General features: G+C 42.0%; 1 protein-coding gene across 18 annotated transcripts in view; it reads left to right on the top strand.

The window, feature by feature from the left end:
• ADGRB2 (adhesion G protein-coupled receptor B2) overlaps positions 1-25,485 on the top strand; it is a 1,191,470-nt gene that overhangs the window by 625,217 nt on the left and 540,768 nt on the right. For all 18 annotated transcript variants that reach the window (XM_069223314.1, XM_069223308.1, XM_069223306.1 and 15 more), the window contains one exon: positions 14,331-14,495. In XM_069223314.1, coding sequence (XP_069079415.1) covers positions 14,331-14,495 — 165 coding nt within the window. The remainder of the gene's footprint in view (positions 1-14,330; positions 14,496-25,485) is intronic.

The raw sequence follows: 25,485 nt of genomic DNA, 5'->3' as shown, positions 1-25,485 counted from the left end.
GTTACTATTTGGCTAAAAAATCTGTTGTGTACATGTTGTAGCAAATATCTTGTCAAGAGGAAACACATATTCTGAAGTTATTTGGGGGAGTAACCGTATTCTGTATTAATCTATGAGCAATCCATTGCTACTATGAGGTGTTCACTCTGTGTGAGGTCACAAAAGCCAATATTTATAGTGTACATTTAAGCTCCTGGATAAAACATTCATACTGGAAGGCACCAGGGAACACATTTATTTATTCTAAGCATTGACGTAACCAATATTGACTCACTTTTTTTTCCACCCTTGGATCTTTCATGGATTCACATGCTTGAGGTATTCCCTGTCACCACACTGTCACCATAATCATCTATAACCATTATTAAAATGTGCGTAGACCTAAAAACCATGTTTGAACAGCACAGCCCAGATGGGGCAGGTTTATTTTGATTTATTTCAAGTAAGTTTTATTTACTTAAGATTGACAGCACCACTTCTGCCTGAATGGCTACCATCTTCATTACTCAGTCAACCTCCTCTGCAACCTCTAGTTTTTCCACAACTCAGCCAGCTACACCAGTGCCTCTGTCTCCACCCCATGATGTACACATTTCTCTGCTGTCAGAATATATGAATGATAATAGCATAGAAGAAGGTGAGAATGAAAGTCAGGGCTTGGAAGATGGACCAGAAGAGCAAAAAACAGATCCAGTGCTTACCTTGAGCTGGTGGTTGCAGGTGGGGCCCACTGGCCCTCTTTTTTGGGGACCGGCACATAGTATTCCTAAACAGGTTTGATCCAGGGCAAAAGAGAGAAAAACACAAAAAGGGGAAATGAAGAAAGACGGATAAACAGTATCAAAGGGAGAAACTAGGACTCTAAGGAACTTGCAAGAGTGAGATTACTTGGGAGGGTGTGTATGGTGGTGAATTAAAGGCACGTGAAGTGGAATCAAAACTATGCAGTCTTGGTATTTGGAACACCAACTTTTCATAGTGCCTGCTGCAGGCTTCTGAGCAAATCTGTATGCCCCGGCACTACTTCTTTTGCAAATTAAGCATTGAATGTATCTCAATGCCAACAATGGCAGTATCACTATTGATTGAGTTGGCTGCAAGAATTATTGCAGATAATGGTCAGGGAAAAACATGCCATGTAGGGTCTGCACTGGATGAAACTTTTATACTTCATGCTCTACTGGAAAGAGACTAAAACAATTAGCTGTCTTGTGACAAGAGCAGATCATCAATATTTTCTCTACGATTTTAAGGAAGAAACCAGAAAGTCTATCAAGTCCTTTCTCATTCTGGACTACATCAGGCACAATGTACATAAATTGAACTGTCCACAGTATCTACTGTACCTTAACGTCTGGAAAAAATACCATGTTCCCATCACTGCACCATTGTGTGTCACAAGTCACTTAGGCACGCACTCAGGAGAATATATATATATATATATATATACATATATATATATATATATATGTTTGCCAGCAAGCGTTACCATCAGGAGACTCCAGAAGAAGCATATTCAATGAACTGTGGCAGCAGTAACATATTCACTTTGCCTTTGTTTTTCCTGGTCCTGAGATACTTCGCCAAAGTGAAAAAGACATATGCCCATGCACGGACAAGGTAGTATTGACACACTAAACAACTACAGCTGTTGAGTGCTTCACCGTTCATCCTCATGGTCCACTCTTAACTTCTGTCCAGGCAGAAAGGACAGATATGTCACTACAATCTACGGTTCTTCAACCTCACAACCTGGTTTCTGTATACTTTGTACATATGAATAGTCCAAAAGACTGCACTTGTGATGTTTACTTCAAAGACATGCAGTGCTCATATTGTAACAGAATGATTCAAATGAAATGATTCTATATCTGGTGCACGTGTTAAGGCCTACATCCATTATCAATGCAACCATATCACATTCTACCATACTTGATTTACCTAACCAATTCTGGCTTCAGACAATCATCCTGGCCGCTATCTTAAGGTGCAGAGGTTCTTCTTAGGAGTCATTCTTCTCATAAGAAGCATTGAATCCATTAAATACTCTGTTATTAATCTGGAGGTGAGAGGGCAGATTAATAACAGGGTTGCTTCGTCTACTCTTTTTTTTCCTCCCAGGGTAGAGCTTTGCCTTCCCCATTCTCCTCCTCTACTTTTTATTCCCCTCTGCCCTGTGTTGGAATGGTGTGAGGCATGGCATAACCCTCCATACCCCCTTGACAGCTTCACTATATCCTGATGTTTTTTCACCCCCAGTTACTTTTTTCCTATTTGTGTTATTTTACCTGATTTATGTTTTTCAACTAGTAACCTGTGCACAGTGCTGAGTCGCCTTTTGGCTCCTCCATTCAAACCAGTTGACAAGGTAGAGTTCAAATTTGTTTCCGGTAAAACAGTGTTGATCTTTGCCTTAACGTAAGAGTAGGTGAATTGCAAGCCTTAGTGATCAAGAAGCCTTTTTTTCCAATTCTCAAAAGATGAGGAGGTTTTACAACCAAACCCAAAATGTATACTCCAAGTCGCAGTGGAGTTTCACCTTAACTAGCTGGTTGTTCTCCTTTCCCTTTTCCCAGACCCTACTGCAATTGCAGAAAGATTCTCCAGAAGTATGCACTGTCTCACATTTTTCCTGGAGAAGACTAAAGACACTGGAAGAATTGATCTTTGTGGCTTTTGAACATCTTGGGTGAAGCGTTCCTCTACGTAAGGCCTGTCATGATGTTTGTCTGCATGCATTATATTTTGTTACAAGAAGGGAAAGTGAACTCTGAAAGGAAGAGTTCAGGTGGCTATCTGGCATCTAGATGTTATTGAGAATTTCTGTTTTTAAAGCACATATATTTCAGGTGGTGATAAGATAGACATTTACCTACTGCTAGCAGGCAAAGATTCTTAACACATTCAACTTAGTCTGTTGGTTTTCCCAGTTTCGGGATAATTTGGGTGTCATCACCATAGCTGTAAAGAAAAGGCTGAAAATAAGAGAGAAGGGAGAAAGTCTTGATGATTTTCTGGAGAGTGTACTAGCAGGAATTAAAAGAAGTGCTAAAGTGAAGTCTTGAGAAGCACCCACTTCACTGTTGAAAGGTGATGATTCGAAAAGTAGAAGGGTGATTGTGTGACAGTTCTGTTCAAAGTACCTAGACTTTCAGTATAGCACAGTAGTCAGAGTTCATCCAGCTGTGTTGTATGGTCGGAAACAAACTGTATCAAATAATGCAGAGACTTCAAAAAGAAGAGACATTGCCGTCCTGCTCCAGTTCGTTGTGGATTTGAGGCTATCCTGCATGACAGTGACAATTTAGTGATGTTTCAGTGCTGCTCTAAGGGTGGAATCCAGTTTGGTAATTCAGTAAGATGTTTGTAGTTGCATTGAGGTTACTCTCCACAAGCTTACCCTAGAAGTGCTCTCTGTCAATTGACCTGAAGTCATCTGAGTCAAAGACACGAAAGCCAGGTTTCTTCAGTGGAGGTTTTATGTAGGCTCACTTGAAATCCTCTGGAGAAAAGATAGAAAGATGATGATGGCTGTGGCAAGTAACGACAAACAAGGGAGGAAGTTCATGTAATGTCTAATAGTAAGAGTTCTGTCTGAGAATGATAAGGGCCATGAGATTTTATGGGATTTGCAAATTCTTCCACCATCATGGGCTAAAGGACAAAATGAGGGCTCCATGTTGGTACATGCAGCTTTAAAGTTTGGATTCTTTGGTAAATTATTAGTTTTTCTTTTTGCGAAGCTAGGACTCTAGAAGAGAGACTTTAGAGACTTGGGGCCCGACTTAAATCTTGGCAGTCCGATTACTCCACCAGACAGTGATGAATCTCCCGTCTGCTGAAGTATAAATCCTATTATATCCTATGGGATTTATATTTCAGTGGACGGGATAGCCATCACTGAAGTGACAGAATAACCTGTCTGCTGAGATCTAATCCGAGGTCCTTAATGACCAGCTTTTGCTTCTAAATGGCTTGTAAATGTGTAACTGCAGTAGTGGTACATTCTTGTGTTGTCTTTGTCAATGATTTTGAAAGCACTTTAAAAGGCCGCAATACTCTGGTGATGTGAGCTAAAAAGTAACATCTCTGAGCTCTTAATTGTACCTTTCTACAGTACCTGAAGACCACAGGGCACACCATGAATGTTGAAAGTACCACCAAACGAAAGCACAGCTTCTTAGTTAAAGCATAGAGTTATTAAAATATTAAAATGTCCACTTGCAAAGACCCTATGTGAGTTAGTCATAGCATCCTTGGTAATCCAAAGGTGTTCTACAAGGTTGTGAGGTTTCACCAGAAGTGGCATTGGTGTGACCAAGGACGATACAACTTCCTGGGTAAGCTACATAGCATTAGAATGCTACAAGATGCACACAAGTGTGTGCCAAAGTGAAGATGAAATTTACTGCTTAATCCAGACTGAAGATTATCCATCCACATGGGAGTGGTGAGAATGGAAGATAGAGCTTCACAGTTAAATCAGCATTACTCAAAGGATTTGTGGTGCACATATCCTTGAAGATTAAAATGTCAGTTCATGAGATACATAAGCGCTACCAAGTGAGACCTAGCTCCCTTGTTAAATTGAAGGAGTATTGTAAGACTGTAAGATTTAAAAAGAAGGGTTATTACGTGGAAGGGCAGCCAAGGAAGCGGTTTTTTCCTAGTTAAAGTTAAACTGCAGACGTATTAGAAGTCTGTGAGGTTTTTCCAGAAGTGATGGAGGTGTGATCGAAGGAAATCACAGTTCTGTAATTAATCCAGCATTAAGTGAAGGGTGGAGGCTCATCCACGGACAGCAGAAACGTGTGCTCTGGAGCCCCTTGAAATGTTGAGTTGTCAAGGATAATTGAGAGCCTTACATTATGGCAGGCACTTCCCTTTTTTTAGTATTGCTCTGTTTGTTGGCTGCTGGATTAAGTGATTTTGCTGAAGTCAGTCTTTTGGGTAAGGATAAGCCCAGGCTGACCCGAGTGACATTTGTTGTTTTTTGCTAATCATGCCCATAAAAAAAATTGGTTTAGGAGGAGCTTGCAAATTGTGTAATGAATGTTAATTAGGCAGAAGGCACTCTGCAACCTTCTGCCTGAGCCCCACAGTACACACATCCCTAGGTTTGATTTCCTAGCAGAGATACTTTAAAAAAAAGGTTTACTGCTAGGTATGCCCACTGTCTGATTTTCTGTTCCCTCAAAGCCGGTATTCCTGAGTCCCAAAGGAGAAGCTGCACCATTGCAACAGTGTCCCATTTTAGAATCAGTTACCACATCACCTTGCGATTCAGTAACAGATCAATGGTTTGTGACAGAAATTGCACTTGCGGGCCTTTAATGTACCCTTCTGCAAATCAAAAACAGGAGAGATACTCCCAGTTCAACTTCATGCTCCTTTCTATTTTGCTTTGTAATGGGCTGCAACATTATTTTTGTGAGTTGGAAAACCGTTTCTTAATCACTGAAGTGTTTTGGTACATTATAAAAAGGTGTTTTGCAGTCTCAGTCCCCTTGTCTTTATGAATCGTAGGCTTTGAGACACGAAAAACACATTTATTCATCTTGCTTTAAGTTCACAATTAAGCCCCATGGACACACTCTGTCAACCCCTCCATGAACCATCTAGACCTAGTGGTTGAGGGAGGTATGGAGCCCATTCCATTTGCCCCAGTATGGATTTCTTCTTCCTCTGAGAAACTTGCCTGACCCCTATTTTCTGTGACCCGGCAACATTTCTTGGCAACAGGAGCAAATTTGAGCCTCCAGTCTGAGGCATATACACACCTTCACCAGTTGAATTTTGTCTAAATGGAGACTCTGGACTCAGAACCTTTCAAAACTAGGTGGCATCAAAGATCGGATGCTCCTCCAGGATTGGAGAGGCTCTCAAACCTTCAAATCTATAGACTGACAGGTTGGCTCCGATATTCCTTCTTGACCATGAGAGATATAAAAATATTGTAGCCTCACTAGGAATTGGCTAATCCTCAACATTTGGACAACAGGGAGGCCCGCACACCTGTGTAGGCGAACAAGACAACTGGACCAAGAGTAGAACCTCTGTGTGATTGTCATTCTCCCTTCAATTAGGGCTTTTGTCAAAAATACAGTCACCTTATTACTGCAACCTGAAAAAATAAGGAAGACCTGCCCATTGATCTGGATTGCACAGTCTGATCCCTATGAATACTTACACAAGGCCCAGCTCACTGGAAGAAAATTGAGCTGCCCAGGAGGAAGCAAGGACATTAACCAGGTCAAGGAGCTGCTCAAAGGCTTTCACATATCAAGAAAAGTGAGCTGCATCAAACTCAGCTCATATTGTGGCTGTAGGTTACCTGTGTTCCCTTTTATCACCTCTACAGGTATGAAGAGATTGATAGTAAACCTGGTGCAGGGTTCATTTCCTCTGGCATGATCAGGTCTTTCTAGATCGTGAACGTTTTCAACTGTATATCTAGCTTGTCCTTACAGTTTACAGATGTTGTTGATTAAAATCATGAACAAGCATGACCTTAAAGTGACTAGTCCAAAATTGAGACTGGTGCTACCAGCAACTGCAGTGGTGCCCACAGACCCATGAAAGCCACCACCACCAGAAAGTCTTGACCAGGACTCAGAATCCAAGGGAACAGGATCCTAAAATTAAAGGCACCCTTAGGACACTAGTAAGAGATAGCACATTATTTTAGCTCTGAGTCCTAGACAGCATAATAACTGCTACCTGGACAGTAGTGAGTGGGCTTTGTACCCCCAAAAAGCACTGGGTCACTAGGAGTGCACAAGGGATACCACAAATTTGGATGCAACCCTTTGTGTGTGGGATTCTACTTTTTTGAGTATTGGGCTAAGTTTTACTTTTTTGAGTTCTATGTTTTATCTTCTCTTTTTGGGTGACTCTCCTTTTTAACTCCTCTTGTACCAGAGTGGTACCCAGAGACAAAGCTTGGATCTATTTTCTCCACATCTGTATGCGTTCTCACATCTGTATGGCTTGTCTATCATTTAAACCCTTCAGTTGCAGTTTACCTAGAGGCGCCTCGGAAGCTTCCCAGGGGGACTCAACTACTCCCAATAGAATACAATTGGCCATTGGGCGATAACAGAAATCTAGTGCCTAATGCTAAGAACATATTAAAAACTGTTTGGAAGTTATACCTGCTCAAAAGTGCAAGAACTTCAGGTATTCTTTATGAACATCACTTTTTACTAAGCTACTCATACAGTAGGGACTGAACATTGTGTGTTACCTACTTTGTCATACTGAATCTGGATTTCTAACACTCCTGTGCCTCCTGTTGTAATAAGTCTTGACTGCTCAAATTTACTGCACTGTTAGTCATGTGTACAAAGTGAGTAACTTGGCTATCGAGCTGCAGTGCATCAGTATTGTTGCTCTGTAAGATTGTTACTCAGTAGCCACTGATGGTCCCAGGGCCCTAAGAAAAGTTCCCTCCAGGGCCCAGAGCAGGTGTTTCATTAACACGCATCCCAAGATTGGGTACCTGATTCACCGTCTACATTTTCTGACTGAGCTCAATTAGCAGGCAGAAATTTGTAATCCTTGCCTAAGTCACAGAAATAATAAACTTGCTGTGTGGTGTATCCAAATCTGATGCATTCAATTTGCACTCTAATTGAGGCCCACAAGGAGCATACACATGCTGATTTGATGAGGGGTACACCTCAAGGAAAAATATGGGTTTTATTGAATTAGACTTAAAACAGTTTGTGATTCCAGTAAAGGCCTCACGTACTCCTTGAACTGCTTGCAATACAACATGTAGTCCTGGAACACTCTACAGCTGAGATCACTTCAACATTTAGTGAAACCTAACCTAATTTCTCATTACCAGGACCTAGGCATAGGGAATAATATGTACCCTGCCAGCCTGACACAGGTAATAAAAAGGCATGTAGTGTTACAGCCAGAGCAGCCGTTCTAACAGAGGAACCAGCTTCTTGTCCCAGTGTCTGATCACAATCCTGTGAATCTGGGCAAATAAATTACCCATATGCCTAAAACAATAATCCAACCTTGTTCAAAATAACTGGTGCTGATGTGAAGAGCTTCAGTGCCCTTTACATAAAACTGCATCTGGAGTAGTCTGCTATATCGAAAGCAGAATAAAGGCATATCTGCATGACAAGATACTTTTTGTTAAGATTTCGCATACGCTCCTGTCTATCCCAATTTGATCATTCAGTAGGCCAGAACCCAAATCCCCTGTGTCTAAAAAGGACTTAGGGTCTGTTTTTGGTCGGCAGACATTTGGCTTAGTATTCTTCCCTACTCTCAACCACCTCTAAGCATTCCTCCCTCCGTCCCCACATAGTTGTCAATATTATAGGCATCAGTAAATGATGGGGTGAGGGGATTACTCACAATTGTGAGATAATGAGGAACATATGTCTCATATAATGAAAAATCTATGTCTGTGTTTCAGGGCAAGTTGCCACGTTTCACATGTTTTCTCCTGTTTTCTGCTATATTTCCACTTGGAGACTTTGCCTGGTTTCAGTAGTTTCACGCTTCTTGTAATCTAAATGGAGTCTGGATTTACCGGGCTCTTGATATGTGGCTCTTAAAGTCAAGCTTCTGCTCATTTTATTTTGTTGCCATTTTCCATTAAATTGATCACTGGTAAGCTTTTAATGTGATTATAACTAGAATGTCTTTCAGAACCTGATTTATGTTTTCTCACAGTGGTTTAATGGGGGCTGTTGGGAAAGGAATGTCCTGGCCAAGGTTTACCGTCATGTTTTCCTGCCACGAGTGCCCGACTGGAAGTAATGTGTACCCTTTTTTCATTATTTTGGCACTAGCATCACTCTAATCAAGTGTGTACAGAGCGCTTGTCCTGACGCTTGACACGAATGAGGTCATGGACTTGTCCTGTGAACTGGAGAGATGCTCTTATTTTCCTAGTTGTGATTGGACAGTTTTATCTGTGTCACTGGAATGGAGGCCTCCTGGCCCACTTGCCTAAAGTTCAGCTTCTCTCCATTAATCCAGATCCTACTGCTAACATCCCAAGTGTATGTGGTGCTAGTTAGTTCTTTAGCCTGTATGGTACATGCATTGTGTGTGTATGAGTGAGCCAATTTGATCTAGGTCTGTGGGTTGCATTTTGAAAGCCTCTGGCCTGTTCCTATACACAATATTGAAATTGCATTATATCACACTTAGTACCCCTTATGAGGCGTTGAAGCACTTTTCGCAGGGCAGCACACTACCTATTATTGGTTATTGTTAGTTTCAGGGATTAGTCATGTACACTTATGTGTCCTCAAGAAAGCCTTTCCATGCATTCACTTCAGTTTCTTCGTGGTAATTAAATTATTAGGTTGGGTGATCATTAGTGGTGCTGGGGAAGGTGGTATGTTAGTTCGTGCAGATAGTTGGAGGGGTTCATAAATGCTCTAGGGGAGATCAGATATTGTTAGTTTGCAGGGGCATGACTTTCAAAGATGGCAAAGTTGTGATGTTTGAAATTACTTGTAGACAATTTGCTGGAAAACATTTATATAGATTAAGGTAAACAAGAATGTGCCTCAGAAGGTTGTTCCCAGAGTGAGAAGATGCATAGAAAGGATGGAAGGGAAGATGATGCACATTTGACAATCAGAGGTTTTGAGTTGCGATCAGTTTTAATTTGGAATTTTAGTAATACAGAGGCACTGTTTTATGATGGCATGCAATTGGAGGAGCCAAACTTGAGGATGTGCTGCTGACATTCTAAACCTGGTGGCCAAGACACTGAATTGGGGGCTCCTTTAGAAATGTAATTAGGCCTTTTATGGAAGAGGGTCTGCTGATTATTCTTCATGTAGTGCTGCTACTTGGTAGATGATGTGGCTGAATGGTGGAACTACAGTCTAATTTTTTAAAGATAAAAGGGAGACCAGCCTTTTATCTCCTTCCTAATCACTGTTCATTGTAGGTGTTGATAACCAGAAGCAGAAAGCTCACTTCTGGGTGCTCTATGCTGCAGGCTACCCTCTCAGGAAGAGCATTCCTCTACGCACTTGAAAGAAGAACCACCTCAACCACCTCTGGAATTCTACACTGAACCAGCATATGCATCTCTGGTCTGCTGTGACTGTATAAAGGTGGGAGCCACTGACCAACATGTTGTTCGAGCTCCGAGCTCCATGTTGTCTTGGAACAAGCAAGAAGTGCTCAGCAGAGTACTCAAAGGACTGATCTGCAACTAGTGCAATAGTGCAGTGCCTAAAAGTCAGCTTCCCAGCCGTGATAGGCCATAATCTGAAACCTTGCTAAAAAAAATACAGTTCCTCTGACCCGATACCCCTACAAGCCAGCCTGCGTGCTGAAAAAGATAAGGGACCTGCAAAATGTGGGCCTTTTACAGCAAGATCCGGAAGCAGCTTGACCGCTGGTGGTGTGTAGATCCAATAGACAGTGCTTCATTTGAGCCAGTGGTTGCTGATGGGGCCCACCAGCACTCCTTTTTGGGGACCGGCACTTCTCTTTACAGACATATACAGAGAGCATGAGGTGGAAATCAAGCAAACGGGAAAGGAAGAGAAAGACTTAAACCCCGCCACAAAAGGGAGAAAGCAAGAACCTGCAAGAGTGAGGTGACAGGGCAGGGATGTCTGGTATTGGATTAGAGGGGCATGAGGTAGCATTTAATAGCACTGGCTGCAGGCTTCTGAGCAGAGCTTTGGGCCTTGCGTTTGTACCTTTACAAGTTAAGCACTGCTGGTAGATGAACGAAGACTGTGAAGAGTGATCTCTGTGCACTGAGGATTGTGGACATCATTTCGTAATTCTAGCATTTTCAGATCGGAATCACGGACAGCAGTCTTTGCCGCTATAGCCAAGAATTGTGCCTAAGGGGGATGATGCAGCACCAGGTGACTGTGCACGAGGTAGACCAGGTCTCCACTATCAAGAACTGCCCCCAAAATGGAGTGTTCAGCCATGACCAGGACTGCACCCAAAGGGAGCCCTGCCTGTGCAACCAGTGACCCTGCACAGACTGCCCTCGTGCCATTGTGCCCCTCCCCCCAAACACTTAATATCTGCTGCACATCACCAGAGACCCAGAAGCAGGTTCACCAACCGATGGACGTCTCTCCTTGTCCAGCATCCATCTACATGTTCAGTGTCCCCCATTGTTCTGCTTTCTGCTGCAGTCCTCTAAATTGCACGCCATACCTCCTGCAGGTCCCCGCCGGCCACCGGGAAAGTTAGACTGTGCAGAAATGGAGACTTTTTATTACCTGAGCACTATGGCCTGAGGAAAGGGGGTTATCTGTGCCTGAGCCTTTATGCCTGCACAAGAGAAACTCTAAACCCCAGGGGAACATCTTCAAAGAAACTACCAAAGGATGGAGGCAAGATGGGGCATGAGCCAAGGTGGGTAGCTTAAGCCAGTTTATTTGTACTGGTTACTTGTTTTGTGGAGCATTATGTGCTTAGTATTAAGTGCTTTTCTTTTATTAAAGTAAAACACGAGATTGAACAGTTAGTAATTCTGCTCCTGGGTGGTTGAAATGAATCCTATTTAATGTATGTTTGATAGGTGTGTTCTAAATTCTTCTAATAACACTATAAGGTGATTGCATTTAATTTATTCTTAAATACATTTAAATGTAAAATTTACTTTTTTCTATAAATTACTGTATTAAAGCTTCCACACTTACATTTTAATTTATACCTCTGAACCTTAAAAAAAACCTTGCTACCCACTATACACCACCCATCCCCATCCCCAAACCCAAAAACCCGTTTTACTCCTGTGCAAAGGCCATCCCTAAACCCTCAAAACCCCTTACTGCCCCTATACATTACCCATCTCTGAACAATCAAAAACTCCTTACTACCACCTGTGAATTGCCTATCCAGGAACCTTAATACTGATTACTGCTCCCATACACTACCCATTTCTCCAAAATCCCGTACTACCCATATAGACAACCTACCTCGGAACCCTGACAAATTACTACCCTATACACAGGGCCACCGGTATTATGCGACAAGAGAGGGCCAAATTATGTGGCAGGGTTGAGTAACTAAGTCTACTAGAAAAGGCTAAATATGCCGCATAATGTGACACCTTTTTTTATAGTGTGGAGCCTTTTACCATGTGTTGCTGCTTTTTCAGTAACTTTTGAACCGTTTGACTTGGAATTTTTTTTTTGTTAAATCTGCAGATTATACAGCAGATGTTGAACTATGTGGCAAACATAGCAAATCTATAACTATGCGAAAACCGCTGCGGCTGCACAATCACATTATTCCAGTGGCCTGCCTATAAACTACCCATCTTTGATCCCTAAAACCCTTGCTGTTCCTATAAACTAAACATCCCTACCTCGAAAAACCCCTTATTACCGCACGAACTACTCATCCCTGAACTCTAAGAATTTTACTACACCTAAATGACTAAATGAGGTTATGAAAATTATGACCATATAATAATGAATAGTTATTATTAATTTTAAGTGAAATGGCTTATAATTAAAAGATTATCATATGCTTATATCCAATCACAATATTTTAAATCACTTTTATAATTTAACGACTTAAACCAATAAAAGTTAAAATACCTGCGAAGTAAAGGCCTGCAATGTACAATACCGTAAACTTACCTGCAATGTAACTCTCGGTGTCACTCTCGATGTAATGGTAGCACACCTTAAGCTCGTTGATGAAACGGCATGGCCTACGGTTGTGGTTCACATCCAGAGGAATGACTCCAAATTCACCATACGTAAATCAAGCGTTGTTGAATGTGTGCATTGTAATGTCATGCGGAACAGCTGCACTATATAAAATCACTAATCCCCAGAACATGACCGAAATGGGAGAAGACAGCAAAAATTCCCAGCACTATTCCTCCCGCTTAAAATGTATTATGGGTGTAGTTACATTTCGAAATCTAATGTGATTGTGTTTTAGTCCAGTGTTTTCGTAGTGACACTGGGACCGAGTTACTCCTGAAAGCATCTTTCTGTATATAATGTTCACAAACTTGGAGATTCATTATTGGTACTTTGGGCTTTTTGAGCGCCAACTCGGAGCTTGTTCTGAGATAGCACTAGTTCACGGTTAAATGTTATATTAATACTTATTATTATTACACAAACATACAGGTCAGGAGCGGTCAAGTGATGGCCTTCTCTATTGTAGAGCATGGTAGAGAAGATTATCCAATAAAAATAGAGCTCAGTCACAACATGAAAATGACATTTTCAACGAATATTACAAAGGAGAACTTTGTTTTATGATTCAGCCACCTATTCATTAACACTATATTCCACTACAGATGTGTAACCCCTTTGGTAAACTCACAAAAAAAACAGGACGTTGATAACTGGTCCAGTGTACGTCCTCCTTTATCATATCATATCTTATCAAAAAGGTACACTGTTCCAAAGAAGTGTCACCAGCAATAAGTATGGTTCCCTTAGAAGCAAAGGCCCTCAAGTCTCATCATTGGGCTTACTCCATGCCAAACCTCTGGTTTGGCGGTGCTCGGAGACTCCGGAAGAGAGGATCCTCCGTTATCAGCAATTATGACTAATCGTCAACTTGCCTGTCCTTGAAAAAGACCGTGCCACAAACTGGGTGGTATGGTTCATCTGTAAGAACTCATTGAACGATTTAGTGAGTAGAATCTCACCATAAGATACCTGTGCCAACAGCATTATCATTATTGATCAATGTGTCTGTTTCTTGTTGGAGAAGATTTTGTTTCAGTCCTGAAGAAGCGCCATTAGATTTGTATGGACAAGGTAAGGCGTGAAACATGTTGACTGTTAGAGTAGCATAAGAAATAGTGTTTCTCAACCACTTTTGTAAGAGTAAAAGGGCCATCATCTCCCCTATACTCGCTTTTCTGTTTTTAATCTTGACCAACTCTCACCGACTTCAATTAAAGAGAATCACCTAGGGGGAGCTGAGTCAATTTTAACTCCCTTTTTTCTCTCCACTTTTCCTTTCTTTTTGTTCTGCACAGCAGTTTGGCTTAGTGACCCCAATGTGGGTCCCATCAGACATTGCAGCACCAGTCTGGCGTGCAGCAAGCCCAATGATGAGACTTGAGGGCCTTTGCTTCTAAGGGAACCATACTTATCGCTGGGATCACTTCTTTGGAACAAGTACCTTTTTGATAAGATAACCCCTTTGGTACACCTATAGGCATATTGGACATGGGTCCCTTATATTTTAATGTTCCTTTCTTCCGTTGTTTGCCTCACCCCTGACATCTTCATATTCTTGTTGGCAGAACCATTAACAGATGCTTGTTCTAAATTCTCTGTGGGTTGATACACTGAGTGTGTTTCTTTTCTTTTTAGCTGATGGCAAGTGGGGTCCATGGAACCAGTGGAGCCTATGTTCAAAAACGTGTGATGCGGGTTGGCAGAGGCGTTTCAGAATGTGCAAAGGAACTGGTTTGCAAGGCTATCCATGTGAGGGTTCTGGAGAGGAGGTCCAAACATGCAATGAGAAAAAGTGCCCAGGTACCAATTGATGCTGAAAATAAGTTTTAAAACAAATTTTGGGAGTCGAGGGTTCAGTGTTCCATACCAAAAGAAAGGTTCCACCAACAAGAATGAATTCCATTGATATCATCTCCAACATTTCAGAGAAAATAATCATTAGTTGTTTTCATTCTCCATTTCTTATCATTGCCTCCTATGTTCTCTGCAGGATGAAGGCCGTGGTGCTGCACTGTTGCCAAGTCTTTCCCAGCCCCTTTGATACATTCATCATCTCATGTTATCCATCCTGTTGTAAGTGTTTTCATCTTCATCACAAAGGCTGTTGTTTCATCTTCTGGCATTCTTTCTCCGTTGGGGTTTGTTTTAAACAAACTTGTATTTGAAGCCAGGCATTTGCATGTCTGCATTTTGCCATCCTTTAGCATATTCTGCTGGAGCCTTCTACTTTTTAGTTTTCTCTATCTCTTTTTCCCCTACATGAGTAGAAAAAACTCCTGTTGCTTCCGTTTCAACAAATCATTCCCAGATTCTAATGCTTACTATTGTCTGAGTCTGTGACTCTCCTGTCCTATAATAAATTTTTTTGTCCTTTTACAATTTTATTTTATTTTATTTTATTCTATTTTATTGCATAAAGTAATTTAATTTCTTGTGGCCAGTACTTAATTTGTAAAAAGGAAAAAAGCGGGGCAAATATTTCTTCAGAAGCCCATGGCTGGCCTTGCCCAGTTTCAGTGTTGTCCAATACCAAGGCTGTCTAATTTTGATTCTACCTCATGCCTCTTTCATTAACCACCATGCTTTCACTGCCTTTCTTCTCAATGTTGCACTTTCTTTTCCATCCCTCCTTTAATCATTTAATGGTCTTCTCCCATTTCTTGTCTTCCTACTTACCCTCTTTTCTACCTCTCTCTTTCTTATTCTGGGTTAACTCCTAATATTGAAAAATAAGTGCTAGTCCCCAGTGGTGTAACAAAACTTGTACTCAAAGGCCCTCCACCCCCAGACTCTTGCGGGAGCTCTCAGGCCAGATTACTGTGTTGACGGAGCCCCCATGGAGCTTGGGCCTTCCGCATCACAGGGGCTGTGGGGGCCTTTGTTACACCACTGCTAGTCCCCAAAAACGGTGCTGATGGGCTCCACATGCAACCATTTGTTGAAATTAAGCACATTCCTAACACCCTTGCTTATTCAAATCCAACCTGCACACTCATTTTTAATTATACCTCATTTTCCGTTTCCCTTAACCTTGCTTTTCATTCCATCCTGTATATTTGCTTATGTTGACCTCTATTTTTTCTTTCATTGGTCTCTCCCTTTTGACCAATATAGTCATATTATATGTACATACTTGTTTGTGCTTCTGTCTGTCTTCAACATTGTAGCTTTTACAGTGTTGCATGATATTTCCTTAATTCTCCATCATGGTATTTTATTTATGTATCTAAAGCCCATGATTGTGGTCTCAAAACGTTTAAATTGTGAAAAAGTGACGATCTCCTGGCAATATTTTTTAAATCACTCTTTGAGAATGCAACTTTTGTAGACTACGAAATTACATGTTAAAACCCTCTAAAAAAGCAAAAAAATAAAGTGGGAATTATGTAGACATTCACTTTTCTTACAACACATAATTTTGACAGTGTCACTTTAAGGCTTCAGCGATGCCGACTCTCCACTGTCTGTTAAGGCAGTTATTTTTTTGCTTTGTAGTATAAATAAGATCAACAACATTGGCCTCTTACCTGTTTCGTATTTATGTGTAACATGTTTTCCAGTTAAACCTTTTTTAATTTCATTCATTATTTGTGTCATCTTTGTATGATTTGAAACTTTTTTGGAGATACAGTTTATCTTTGGCTCTTTTGTATAAATATGTGTTTTTCCAGGAATATTATTTACCTGACAAGATTTCCTCTTATGGAGAGAGTCTTTTTAGAGGCATTTCTTTTCTGCTGGCTAAATTATGTTTCTAGTTGCAGAGGTTTGCACCATGTCCAAGTAGAGACAACAGTCTTAATTAGGGCAAGTACAATGCCAACTAAATATTTACTTGTTCTCACCCTCTGGTAGCTTGGCACAGATCAGTCAGACTAAACTCAAGAGGCAATGTGTAATGTATTTGTGCGCACACACAGTAACACAGTTAAAACACCACAAAAGGACTCCACACCAGTTTAAGAAACTAGCCAATATTTATCTGAGTTAAGCCAGAGAAAAATGACAAAAATCCAACATACACAAGTCAAGTTCTGAATGTATAAAGGTTAGATCAACATGCAGTGCTTAAAAAGACAATAGCTCCAACCGGAACTATCTGGCTCTGCTGGATCAGTGCAAATCCAAAAGTGCAGTCTGACTATGATGGAGTGCAGGCTGGGTACAGGAGTCACACAGACCCGCTAACAGTACCTTTGTTGCGTCAATGGTCAGTGACAATGCAGAGATCCAGAGGAGGGGATGCATTGTGCCTGCAGGCTATGCGTCCTTTCCTGATTGGGCATCGTCATTGATGCGTCGATGTCTAGAAGCGGCGAGGACTGGTTCCAATGTGTCAGTGTTGCATAGGCCAAGCCGGGGCTGCTTTTTATGTCGGGGTTGTTGCATTACGCAGTCAGCTAGCGGAGTCCACGGCTTCAGTGCAGGCAGCGGCAAAGTGGCATTTCTGCAGCAGGATGCCTTGGTTCCAAGTGACATGCTGGTTCTGTTGCATCGGTTGTTGTGTTACAGCACAACACTCACCTCTGAGGGCACAGGACTGGATTTGATACCACTAAGCAGAGCAGGACTCACAACAGAGGAGCCCAGGTGCTGATAGAAAGATGTAGGTGAAGTCTTTGATATCCCTACTACCTCAGAAATAGGAGGCAAACTCAGCCAGGCCCTTGGAGAAACTTTAGATCGCAGGATGTAGAGTTAGATCCAGTCCTCTCACTCCCAGGCAAGAATTAGTAGGCAGCAGGACAGCACATAGAGCAAACAGCAAAGTGGCAGTCCCACCTTCTTTCTAGTAGAATGTCCTCAGTCCAGAAGTGTTGTGAGTATATAGTGTCAGAGGCACAGTACTTGTACCCAAAATGGCCGCTGATGTAGGGGTAATTACAAAATAATTCTCTGCAGTGCACAAGAATCCCTTTCAACCCAGCCCTGGCTCCAGACCACCAGTAGGGGGTAATCAGCTCTTTGTGTGAGGGCAGGACATAGCCTGTTCAGCTGTAAGTGTGAACTGCCTCTCCCTTTCCCTGCCCAGGATGACTGTCAGTATGCAGATGAATGCAGATGTATCTCCTGTCACACCCAGCCCTTCCTGTTTGTGGCTGCCTGGTGAGAATGCACAAATGTAGCTGTCACCTAAACCCAGGTGTGGATTCAGAGACAGGACAAGGCACAAAGTGGTTAAAGTAAGAAAATGCATACTTTCTCAAAGTGGCATTTTCAGACCTGGAATTTAATAACCAACGTTACCAAAAGATGTTTTTTTTTGTGAGTCCAAAGACACCAAAGTCCATATTTCTATATTTTTCCAATGGGAAATTTACCTTAAAAGATGTTTCAAGGTAACCCCAATGTTAGCCTATGGGAGAGAGCATCCTTGCAATAGTGAAAAACACATTTAGGAGTTTTTCACTATCTGGACATGTTAAAATTAAAACTACATGTCCAACTTTTTAAATACACTGCACCCTGCCTTTGGGGCTAAGTAGGGTCTACCTTAGGGGTGACTTACATGTAATAAAAAGAAAGGTCTGTGGCTGGCAAGTGAATGCACTTGCAAAGTCAAAGCGGTAGTTAAAACTGCAGACGCAGGCTCTGCAATGGCAGGCCTGAGATATGCATGAAAGGCTACTGTAGTGCTGCAGGCCCAGTAGTAGCATTTCAATATGGGCAGTCATAGTGCACCCAGCAGGTACTTACCTGCAAATCAAATATGTTACCAATGTTACCATGTTTTAGACACAGAGCACATGCACTTTAGCACTGGATAGCAGTGGCCCAGAGTCCTAAAACCAACAAATGCAAGGTCAGAAAAAAGAGAAGGAGGAAGGCAAAAAGTCTGGGTATGACCCTGCAGAAAGGGCCATTTCCAACAGCTTATTTCCACAAAAGGTTGTTTTTGCTCTTGCAATGTCTCCTAGGGTGGAAGGAGTTCTCAAGAAAAAGATACACAGCCATTGGTGGGCTTTATCAGTTCTTTGTAACTCCCCTCACATTGAATGGAGCTAGCCAAGGAAACAGGCTGGTCGAATTTACCATTCCTCATTCCTTGCTGCCATTCTTTCAAACTCCTGACTCTTCCTCCATGTTTCTGCACAGTTATTACAGCTCTGGCTGCAGTTAGCATGTTGACGTTGAGGGTTTCTCAAGGTCCTAATTGCTTCGACTTCAAGAGTTCTTTGAGTTTGCAAATTCCTCCCTTTTGAAGGATCAACATTATGGATCTCAGGCGCTGGCAGTTACTCAGTGTTAACAATCTCTCAATTACAAAAGTTCATCATCTTACAAGCACCAATTTAATATTTGACAGAGCTCCAATAGCAGATAACCATCTCTGACTCAAGTGTGTTGACTTCATAGCGCCACTTCATTGAGGTAGTCCAGTGGGCCACAATGTTTCACCCCGAATCAAATTCTAAACTTAGCTGTACTCCATGGTCAAATCATTTCAAACATCCAACATTCCCTCCTCCGCCATTAACTCCTGGATATCGAACTCATCTAGGGCATGCTCACTCACACTATGTGTTCTGAGGTCATAATGTATTAATGTGCAAAACTTAACCTCCAAGGGAATCTTAACATTTTGTTGACCTCCTCTTCAGAATGGCATCTAGATCAGAGATTACAGTCCTTTGAGATTTGTACCTGTAAACCTGTACTTCACATTATTCTGTTGTGATTCCCAAACTGGGTTTTTTTACTATCACAAGTGAGGATTACATTTAACAGGAGCATTGCCATGTTTGGGCTTTTTTAAAGGAATTCTCTTAAGAACTCTCCCTCAAGGATTAAAGCTTGCTTTGAAGTTATGGTTAGAATGACTCTCTGCTGACGGTAGAAAATAGTGCTTTCATGAAAGAGTTGACCTGACTACCGATTTAATGTTTTTTCTTAGTTCTCCAGACCCTAGACTAGACACTATTTTCTGGGTAAGGTCAACTATCTTTCGCAGACAAGCATGTTTTCCTGTTCTACTCTGTCATTAAGACATTTGCTGAGAAAGTATTTACTGTTGTGTTTGCATGAGGTAGCATCTGTTGTGTTTGACTTACCTCTGTCTTTATTCAGACAAGGAAAGCAAGAGAGAGGCACATTTCAAAGTTTTATAGTTGAGATTCTGTGGAAAAGGAAATGAGGGTGCTTGGCTATTAGCAATGGAGACCCTTGAAAGCTGGGCACTGGAATGGTGTCCAGTTCGCATTAGTAAACTGGGTACCAGGATAGCAGACAGCTGTCCCATGCAACATTTACCCTTCAAAATATGAGGATGAAATAGGCCTAGGAAAGCAAAAAGTTGTTCTGGCGCATTATTGACATATACCAACAGGACAGTTGGGCAGCAGTAAGCTATCCCGGGCCTCTCCAACCCTGATTTTTTTAGCAACATTGGGGCAGCTGTTAGTCCCTTGGGTTGTGTTCAATCATGCTCTTAAACAGTGAAGGGCTGGGAAAACCCCCAGCCCTTGACAGAGCAAGGGGTAAGGAGATCACAAACCCCCAACCTTGGGCAAAAAAATGGGGACCCTATTTACGCCCAATCCACTCATGGTCCAAAAAAGTTCACTGCACATTTTACAATGAGTATGTTGTCTGTCTGAAATGAGCTGTCTGCAATTATGGTCTGCAAAGTACAACTCTGCAAAAGATTCAGTGTTTAGGTCTGCTTTATTAATCTGTTTTTTTAAATATAATACTAAGTGATAAAGGAAAGGATGAATAATTTTAAAGTGAAATTTTACCAACAGTGCGCCAAAAGTTGAATGTTGCAAATACATCTACAGTCTTTTTGGCCTATCTGCTCTAAGTTTTTGTTTAGGTCATTGAAAGCTTTGAAGTATATACTGGAAAGCTTATTGGACAGGCTGCAGTCATTTTGCAGCATTTAAGAGGAGATATCAGGTATGAGCACCCATCCCATTTAAAAACCACAAGTGCCTTAAATGATAGCTGCTTTTCATAAGCCATGTTTTATTTGATTTCATGAAACTCAACTTGTTACACAGAAAGTAAACAGCGCCTCCCAAATGCCTGTTTTACCAGAGACAAATTGCTTTTGCACAGTGTGAATGACAAGATAATCTGATCACTACTCACATATCTTTTGGTATCTATTTTAGGAGCAATTAAAGTGTCCTTGGTGTTAAGGAGAAAATGTGATTGGTACTCCAACATGTCTCTTTCTAATGTGTTTTACAATCCTTCTCCTTCCATGTATTTTAACCTACCAGAGACACAGGTACTAGCTGGAGTGGACCATTTGTGGCAATGCATGCAATGTGCTCCTAGTAACATATGTTCAAGCGACACAGCTAAAATTTGGAATGCTAAAATTTGTAGCTAATGCCTCTCTGCTTTCAAATGGGAGAGAAATGCTTGCTCTCAGATTCATTCTTCCTTCCATCGTCTGATATGGTTATACACTGATATATCTGTGGAGTACCCCACTGTGCTGCTATAGATAAGAAAGGTTGGATGAGGTGATCAAGTTGATTTTGTCTTTAAGTTAACTGACCAAACAAATTCATGTAATTGTTCAGACTTTGTTGATACTGGGCGTGAACAAATTTTACCTTCCTTACAACCTTAGGCTGTCTTAATTATATCTCCTCTACTTGCATGTTATGTAAGAACCTTGACATGTCTTATTTAGTTTCTCACCTTGTGCATAGGCTCTGATACCTAAACTTTTTTTTTTAAATAGACTTTATTGATTTCCAGGGACATTATATTGAGAATGCAACTTGTAGGCTGTTTTACATGAAATGTTATGTGCCAAAGCATGTCGCAATCTCCGTAGCCATAGACACTGAGATATGTTACCCTGGATAGATTTGAAGGATTGACTACTGTCACGGGTATCCTAGATTAAGGGTTGAGTAAATGGATTAAAGATCCTCATTATTGAAAATATATATTGAACACAAGCAATGCTTGTGGATACCTTTATACACAGTCATTCCCACTAAACATTGGCAGAAAAAAACAATCTGCCACCTTTGGTTGTGTCCCTTTACTCTGTATGTAATTCAACTAACTCCCCTCTCACTGCTCTTGTGCCCAACTCTTATAGGCTGTATTCCATGCAATCAGTGTAAACTTTGGCTTCCGTGAGAATCAAAGGTTGAGTCATATGGGGAGCGTATTACCTGTTTTTCCTCCTCAGAGGTGATCCGCCCCCACGTTTCCTGTAGGTCAGACAGACATGGCCAACCAAGCCCACAGGTCATCCTCAAGTTCATCATCCCTATGGACAGGTCTCATTCGCACCTCCTCCTGCAACTCCCCATTCAGAAACACCTCTCAGCCATGCCGCATATGTAGGTCGTGCCGTACCCAGCCATGCAATTGCTGTACACCTCTTTTCCAACACCAGGCACAGGAAAACAAACTTCCTGCTATTTCTTTTATGTATGGGAGAGGGGAGCAGGTCCATTAACACCTGGAAACTCTTAATTGGTATAGCCCATCCCAAGGCTCTATTCAGAGTTCGTAGTACTTCTTGCCAATTGGTGAATAGAGATGGACACAACCATACCATGGGGCAAAGTTCGCGATTGGTGACCTGCAGTGTGCACAGCATGCCAGTCAAGTGGCGTAGATAGTGTGTAGGATCTGCGGAGTAAGGTATGTTTGATGAATAAAACTGTCCAAACTCCCTCATGAATCTTCAACCAGTCTCTAGGCAATAAGGGTTCTTCTAGCATCACCTCCCAATTAGTTTATATTTTAAGAGTCATTAATGCGATGTCGTCCAACAGTGTTCTGAATAGATGGGAAATTAGTTTCCGACCCTGAGCTATAGCCATCAGTGCGACCAGGGTGTTGGAACAGGGTGTCGCAATGTGAAAGGACTGCCATACTTCACAAGCTGTGGTCGAGATTTTGATGTATTGAAGGTATTGTCCCCGGTCAAGTTTAATTCCTCCTCTCTCATGATAAACTGCCCCTCAGGTCAAAGATCTCCCAAGGTTTCACCGCCTTCCCCTCCCTCCACCTCTCTATTGACAGAGTCGTCGATGTGCTAGAAGGGCTGCACTACCCATAAGGGCATATCTAGTGCATAGGGTGCATGCCAAATAACTCTTCGAACCACTCCCTCCCAAATCTCAGCCACCACTCCGGTAATGTAGGGGAAAGTAGTGGGGACCGTTGCACCACTCATAAGTAGTATTGGCAGGTATCTCCCACCATGAGGGCCATACAAGAGCCTTTTTTCCCATTTATCGTCTCGGCCAAGCCAGTGTATTACGTGCTGTAGGTGCGTTGCCATATGGTATAGATCAAAATGTGGAACCTCAAGTCCCACTTGGTCCCATGTTCTGCTCAGTACAGCAAGCGTAACACACTTGCGCTTGGACCCCGACTGCAGATCCTACTAACCATCTGTCCAGGATATGAAGGTAATATCGGGGGATCGCATACACAGTGTTGAGTAGCCATTTTTGCTACAGTTTTATGCTCATTATTTTAGTAAACTAGGCCTGCTGCTGTGCATTTCAACCTAGACATATTTTATTGAGCTTTGTTTTATTATTTTAACATTAGCCACACTTGCAGTCTTGTTTTATTTTCTCTATCTAGCTGTTCTCCACCTAGGTCAGCACTGCATTCTTAAACAAGACATTTCTCTCACTCTGTTCTTTTCTCAAGGCTGTAGTAAGATAGGTTGCTGGCAAAAGTGGTACGCTTTGTCTCCAGTGTTCTGAAAAACATACACACTCTTACATGGGGATCTTTTCCTGGAACATCAGCTGTTTTATTATAAAAACACTACTTTGACCCATGTACATTAGAGGGAGATTCCAGACAGATGACCACGACTGTATGCTGATTGCTTTGCTACAGCTGCTTATGTAGACTACAGGCCTCTAGCTCGGGTATGAGGGATGATGTCTTCCTAGGGGGAACCTGAAAGGCAGAATTATAGCTTAACATGCTGTGCTCTAACATAGGTTAGATAGGGACTATCTATATAAACTTTATTGACAGTATGGTAGCGTTATTCTTGAGTTTTACTCTCCTTGTCACAATTTAAATCTTATTGTGCTTTGTCATCCTAGTTATTGCAATACATGCTTCATTGTCTAAAATGCAGTTACTTCAATAAAACTTTATTGAACTATACTTGTCCTCCATATGTGAGACTATTGTAACTGACAGAAACGGATGAGATCTAAGTGACCATGATTCCCCTGAGGAGTCATGTATGTCATGCGTCCAGTTGCCCCAATCATTCCTGCTCTTGGGTGGAGATGAGGCACTGCTAGTTAGCCGGAACAAACTTGGATTAAGCTGACAGGTGTCACATGGTGCGGGATCAAACTCAGTCCCCCGCAGTACAGGTGATTCTGCCACCCGAATTCAGTAGTCTCATTAGGCTAATGAGAACCTATGTGACAAGGGTATTCTGTAGTGCATAGAAGCAGCACAGTAACATAATAATTTTTGCACCAGCTATCCTGCCCATGAGGGATATAGGTAAGGCCCTCCAGAACTAATCAAGGTGCAAAGCCCCTTTACTACCCTTCCCATGTTAAGAACAAGGTATGTTGGGGCAGTTTGTATCAGACGTATTCCCAGGTAGCGGACATCAGTTGTCTCCCAGGGGATTCCCACCCTAGGAAGCCCCTTCACTGCGATCCCCAACAGTCTGCCCAATGAAAACAATTTTGATTTACCTGGGTTAACCCAGAGACTTGATAGCTCTCCAATTTTTTGCAAGACCTAGAGTACTATGGGAGCTGAGTAGGTTGGATGTCCAAGATACACTGGGGCACCGTCCATCTAAGGTGGACCATTTGAATGTCTCTCAAGTGTGATCCCCCACTGGCCCATCATCCGTTGGAGAATCTACTCATGTGGTGAAAGGTACTACGCTTCGGGATGAATCCAGACTGGTCCGAGTGTACCAAGGCAGGTAGCCAAGGGAGCATATTATCTCTGTGTAGTCTACCATTGGATCTTGAGTGACAATTAATTTAAAAATAAAAAATAAACTATTCTACTTAACTAATTCTTGTTGAACAGTGGCTCCCTGTTGTCTTTTAAGTGCCATGAGACCTGAAAATGAAAGCTGTGCTCTATAAGATTTACTTAACATTAACATTAGACACCACATGGAGATTTATGAGGATGCAGTCAAAAAGGAATAATAATATGAGAAAAATATGTATTGAGTAGGGGTTCCTAGGCAAATTATATTAATCTCAAGGTAAACCTTAGTATTCCCTGCCAAAAATACTCCACTCCAGATGGGACCTCTGCCTCTGAAAGGTTGAAATAAATAGTTGGAGTAGGATTGTACAGACCTACAGAAATAGACAATTTCTGAAAAGGCTAAGGCCCTCATTATGACTTTGGTGGTCTTCATTGAACACCACCAAAGCCACGGGTGCCAGGAGACCGCCATTGCTGCTGGTCTCTCGCCCGCCATTGCTGGCGGTCTATTGCCTGCCATGTCAGGGGTACTTCCGGGTACTTCCACACTTTGGGCGGAAATCCAGCAGTAGTCGTGTTGGCGGGTGGAGGCGCTCTGGCGGTTCCACCACCGGCCTCGCCCCGCCAGTAGGACACCGCCTGCCATATTATGGGACATAATATGGCCTGGTGGTGTGCTGCTGGCAGTACGCGGCCGGTGGTGGCAGCGTCCTATCCCATTCCCTGACGGACAGCCTTCTCAGTGGAACAGGTAAGGTGATCGTCTGACGGGGGGGTTGTTAGGGTGGAGGGTATTGTGTGTCCGTGTATGAGTGTGTGGTGTTTGCGTGTGTGCATAAATGCGTGTTTGCAT

This window comes from Pleurodeles waltl, chromosome 3_1 (genome assembly GCF_031143425.1).
Source record: "Pleurodeles waltl isolate 20211129_DDA chromosome 3_1, aPleWal1.hap1.20221129, whole genome shotgun sequence".
Classification (NCBI taxonomy): Eukaryota; Metazoa; Chordata; class Amphibia; order Caudata; family Salamandridae; genus Pleurodeles; species Pleurodeles waltl.
The sequence above is the reverse complement of the archived record's forward strand: the minus strand, read 5'-3'. Positions and strand labels throughout refer to the sequence as shown.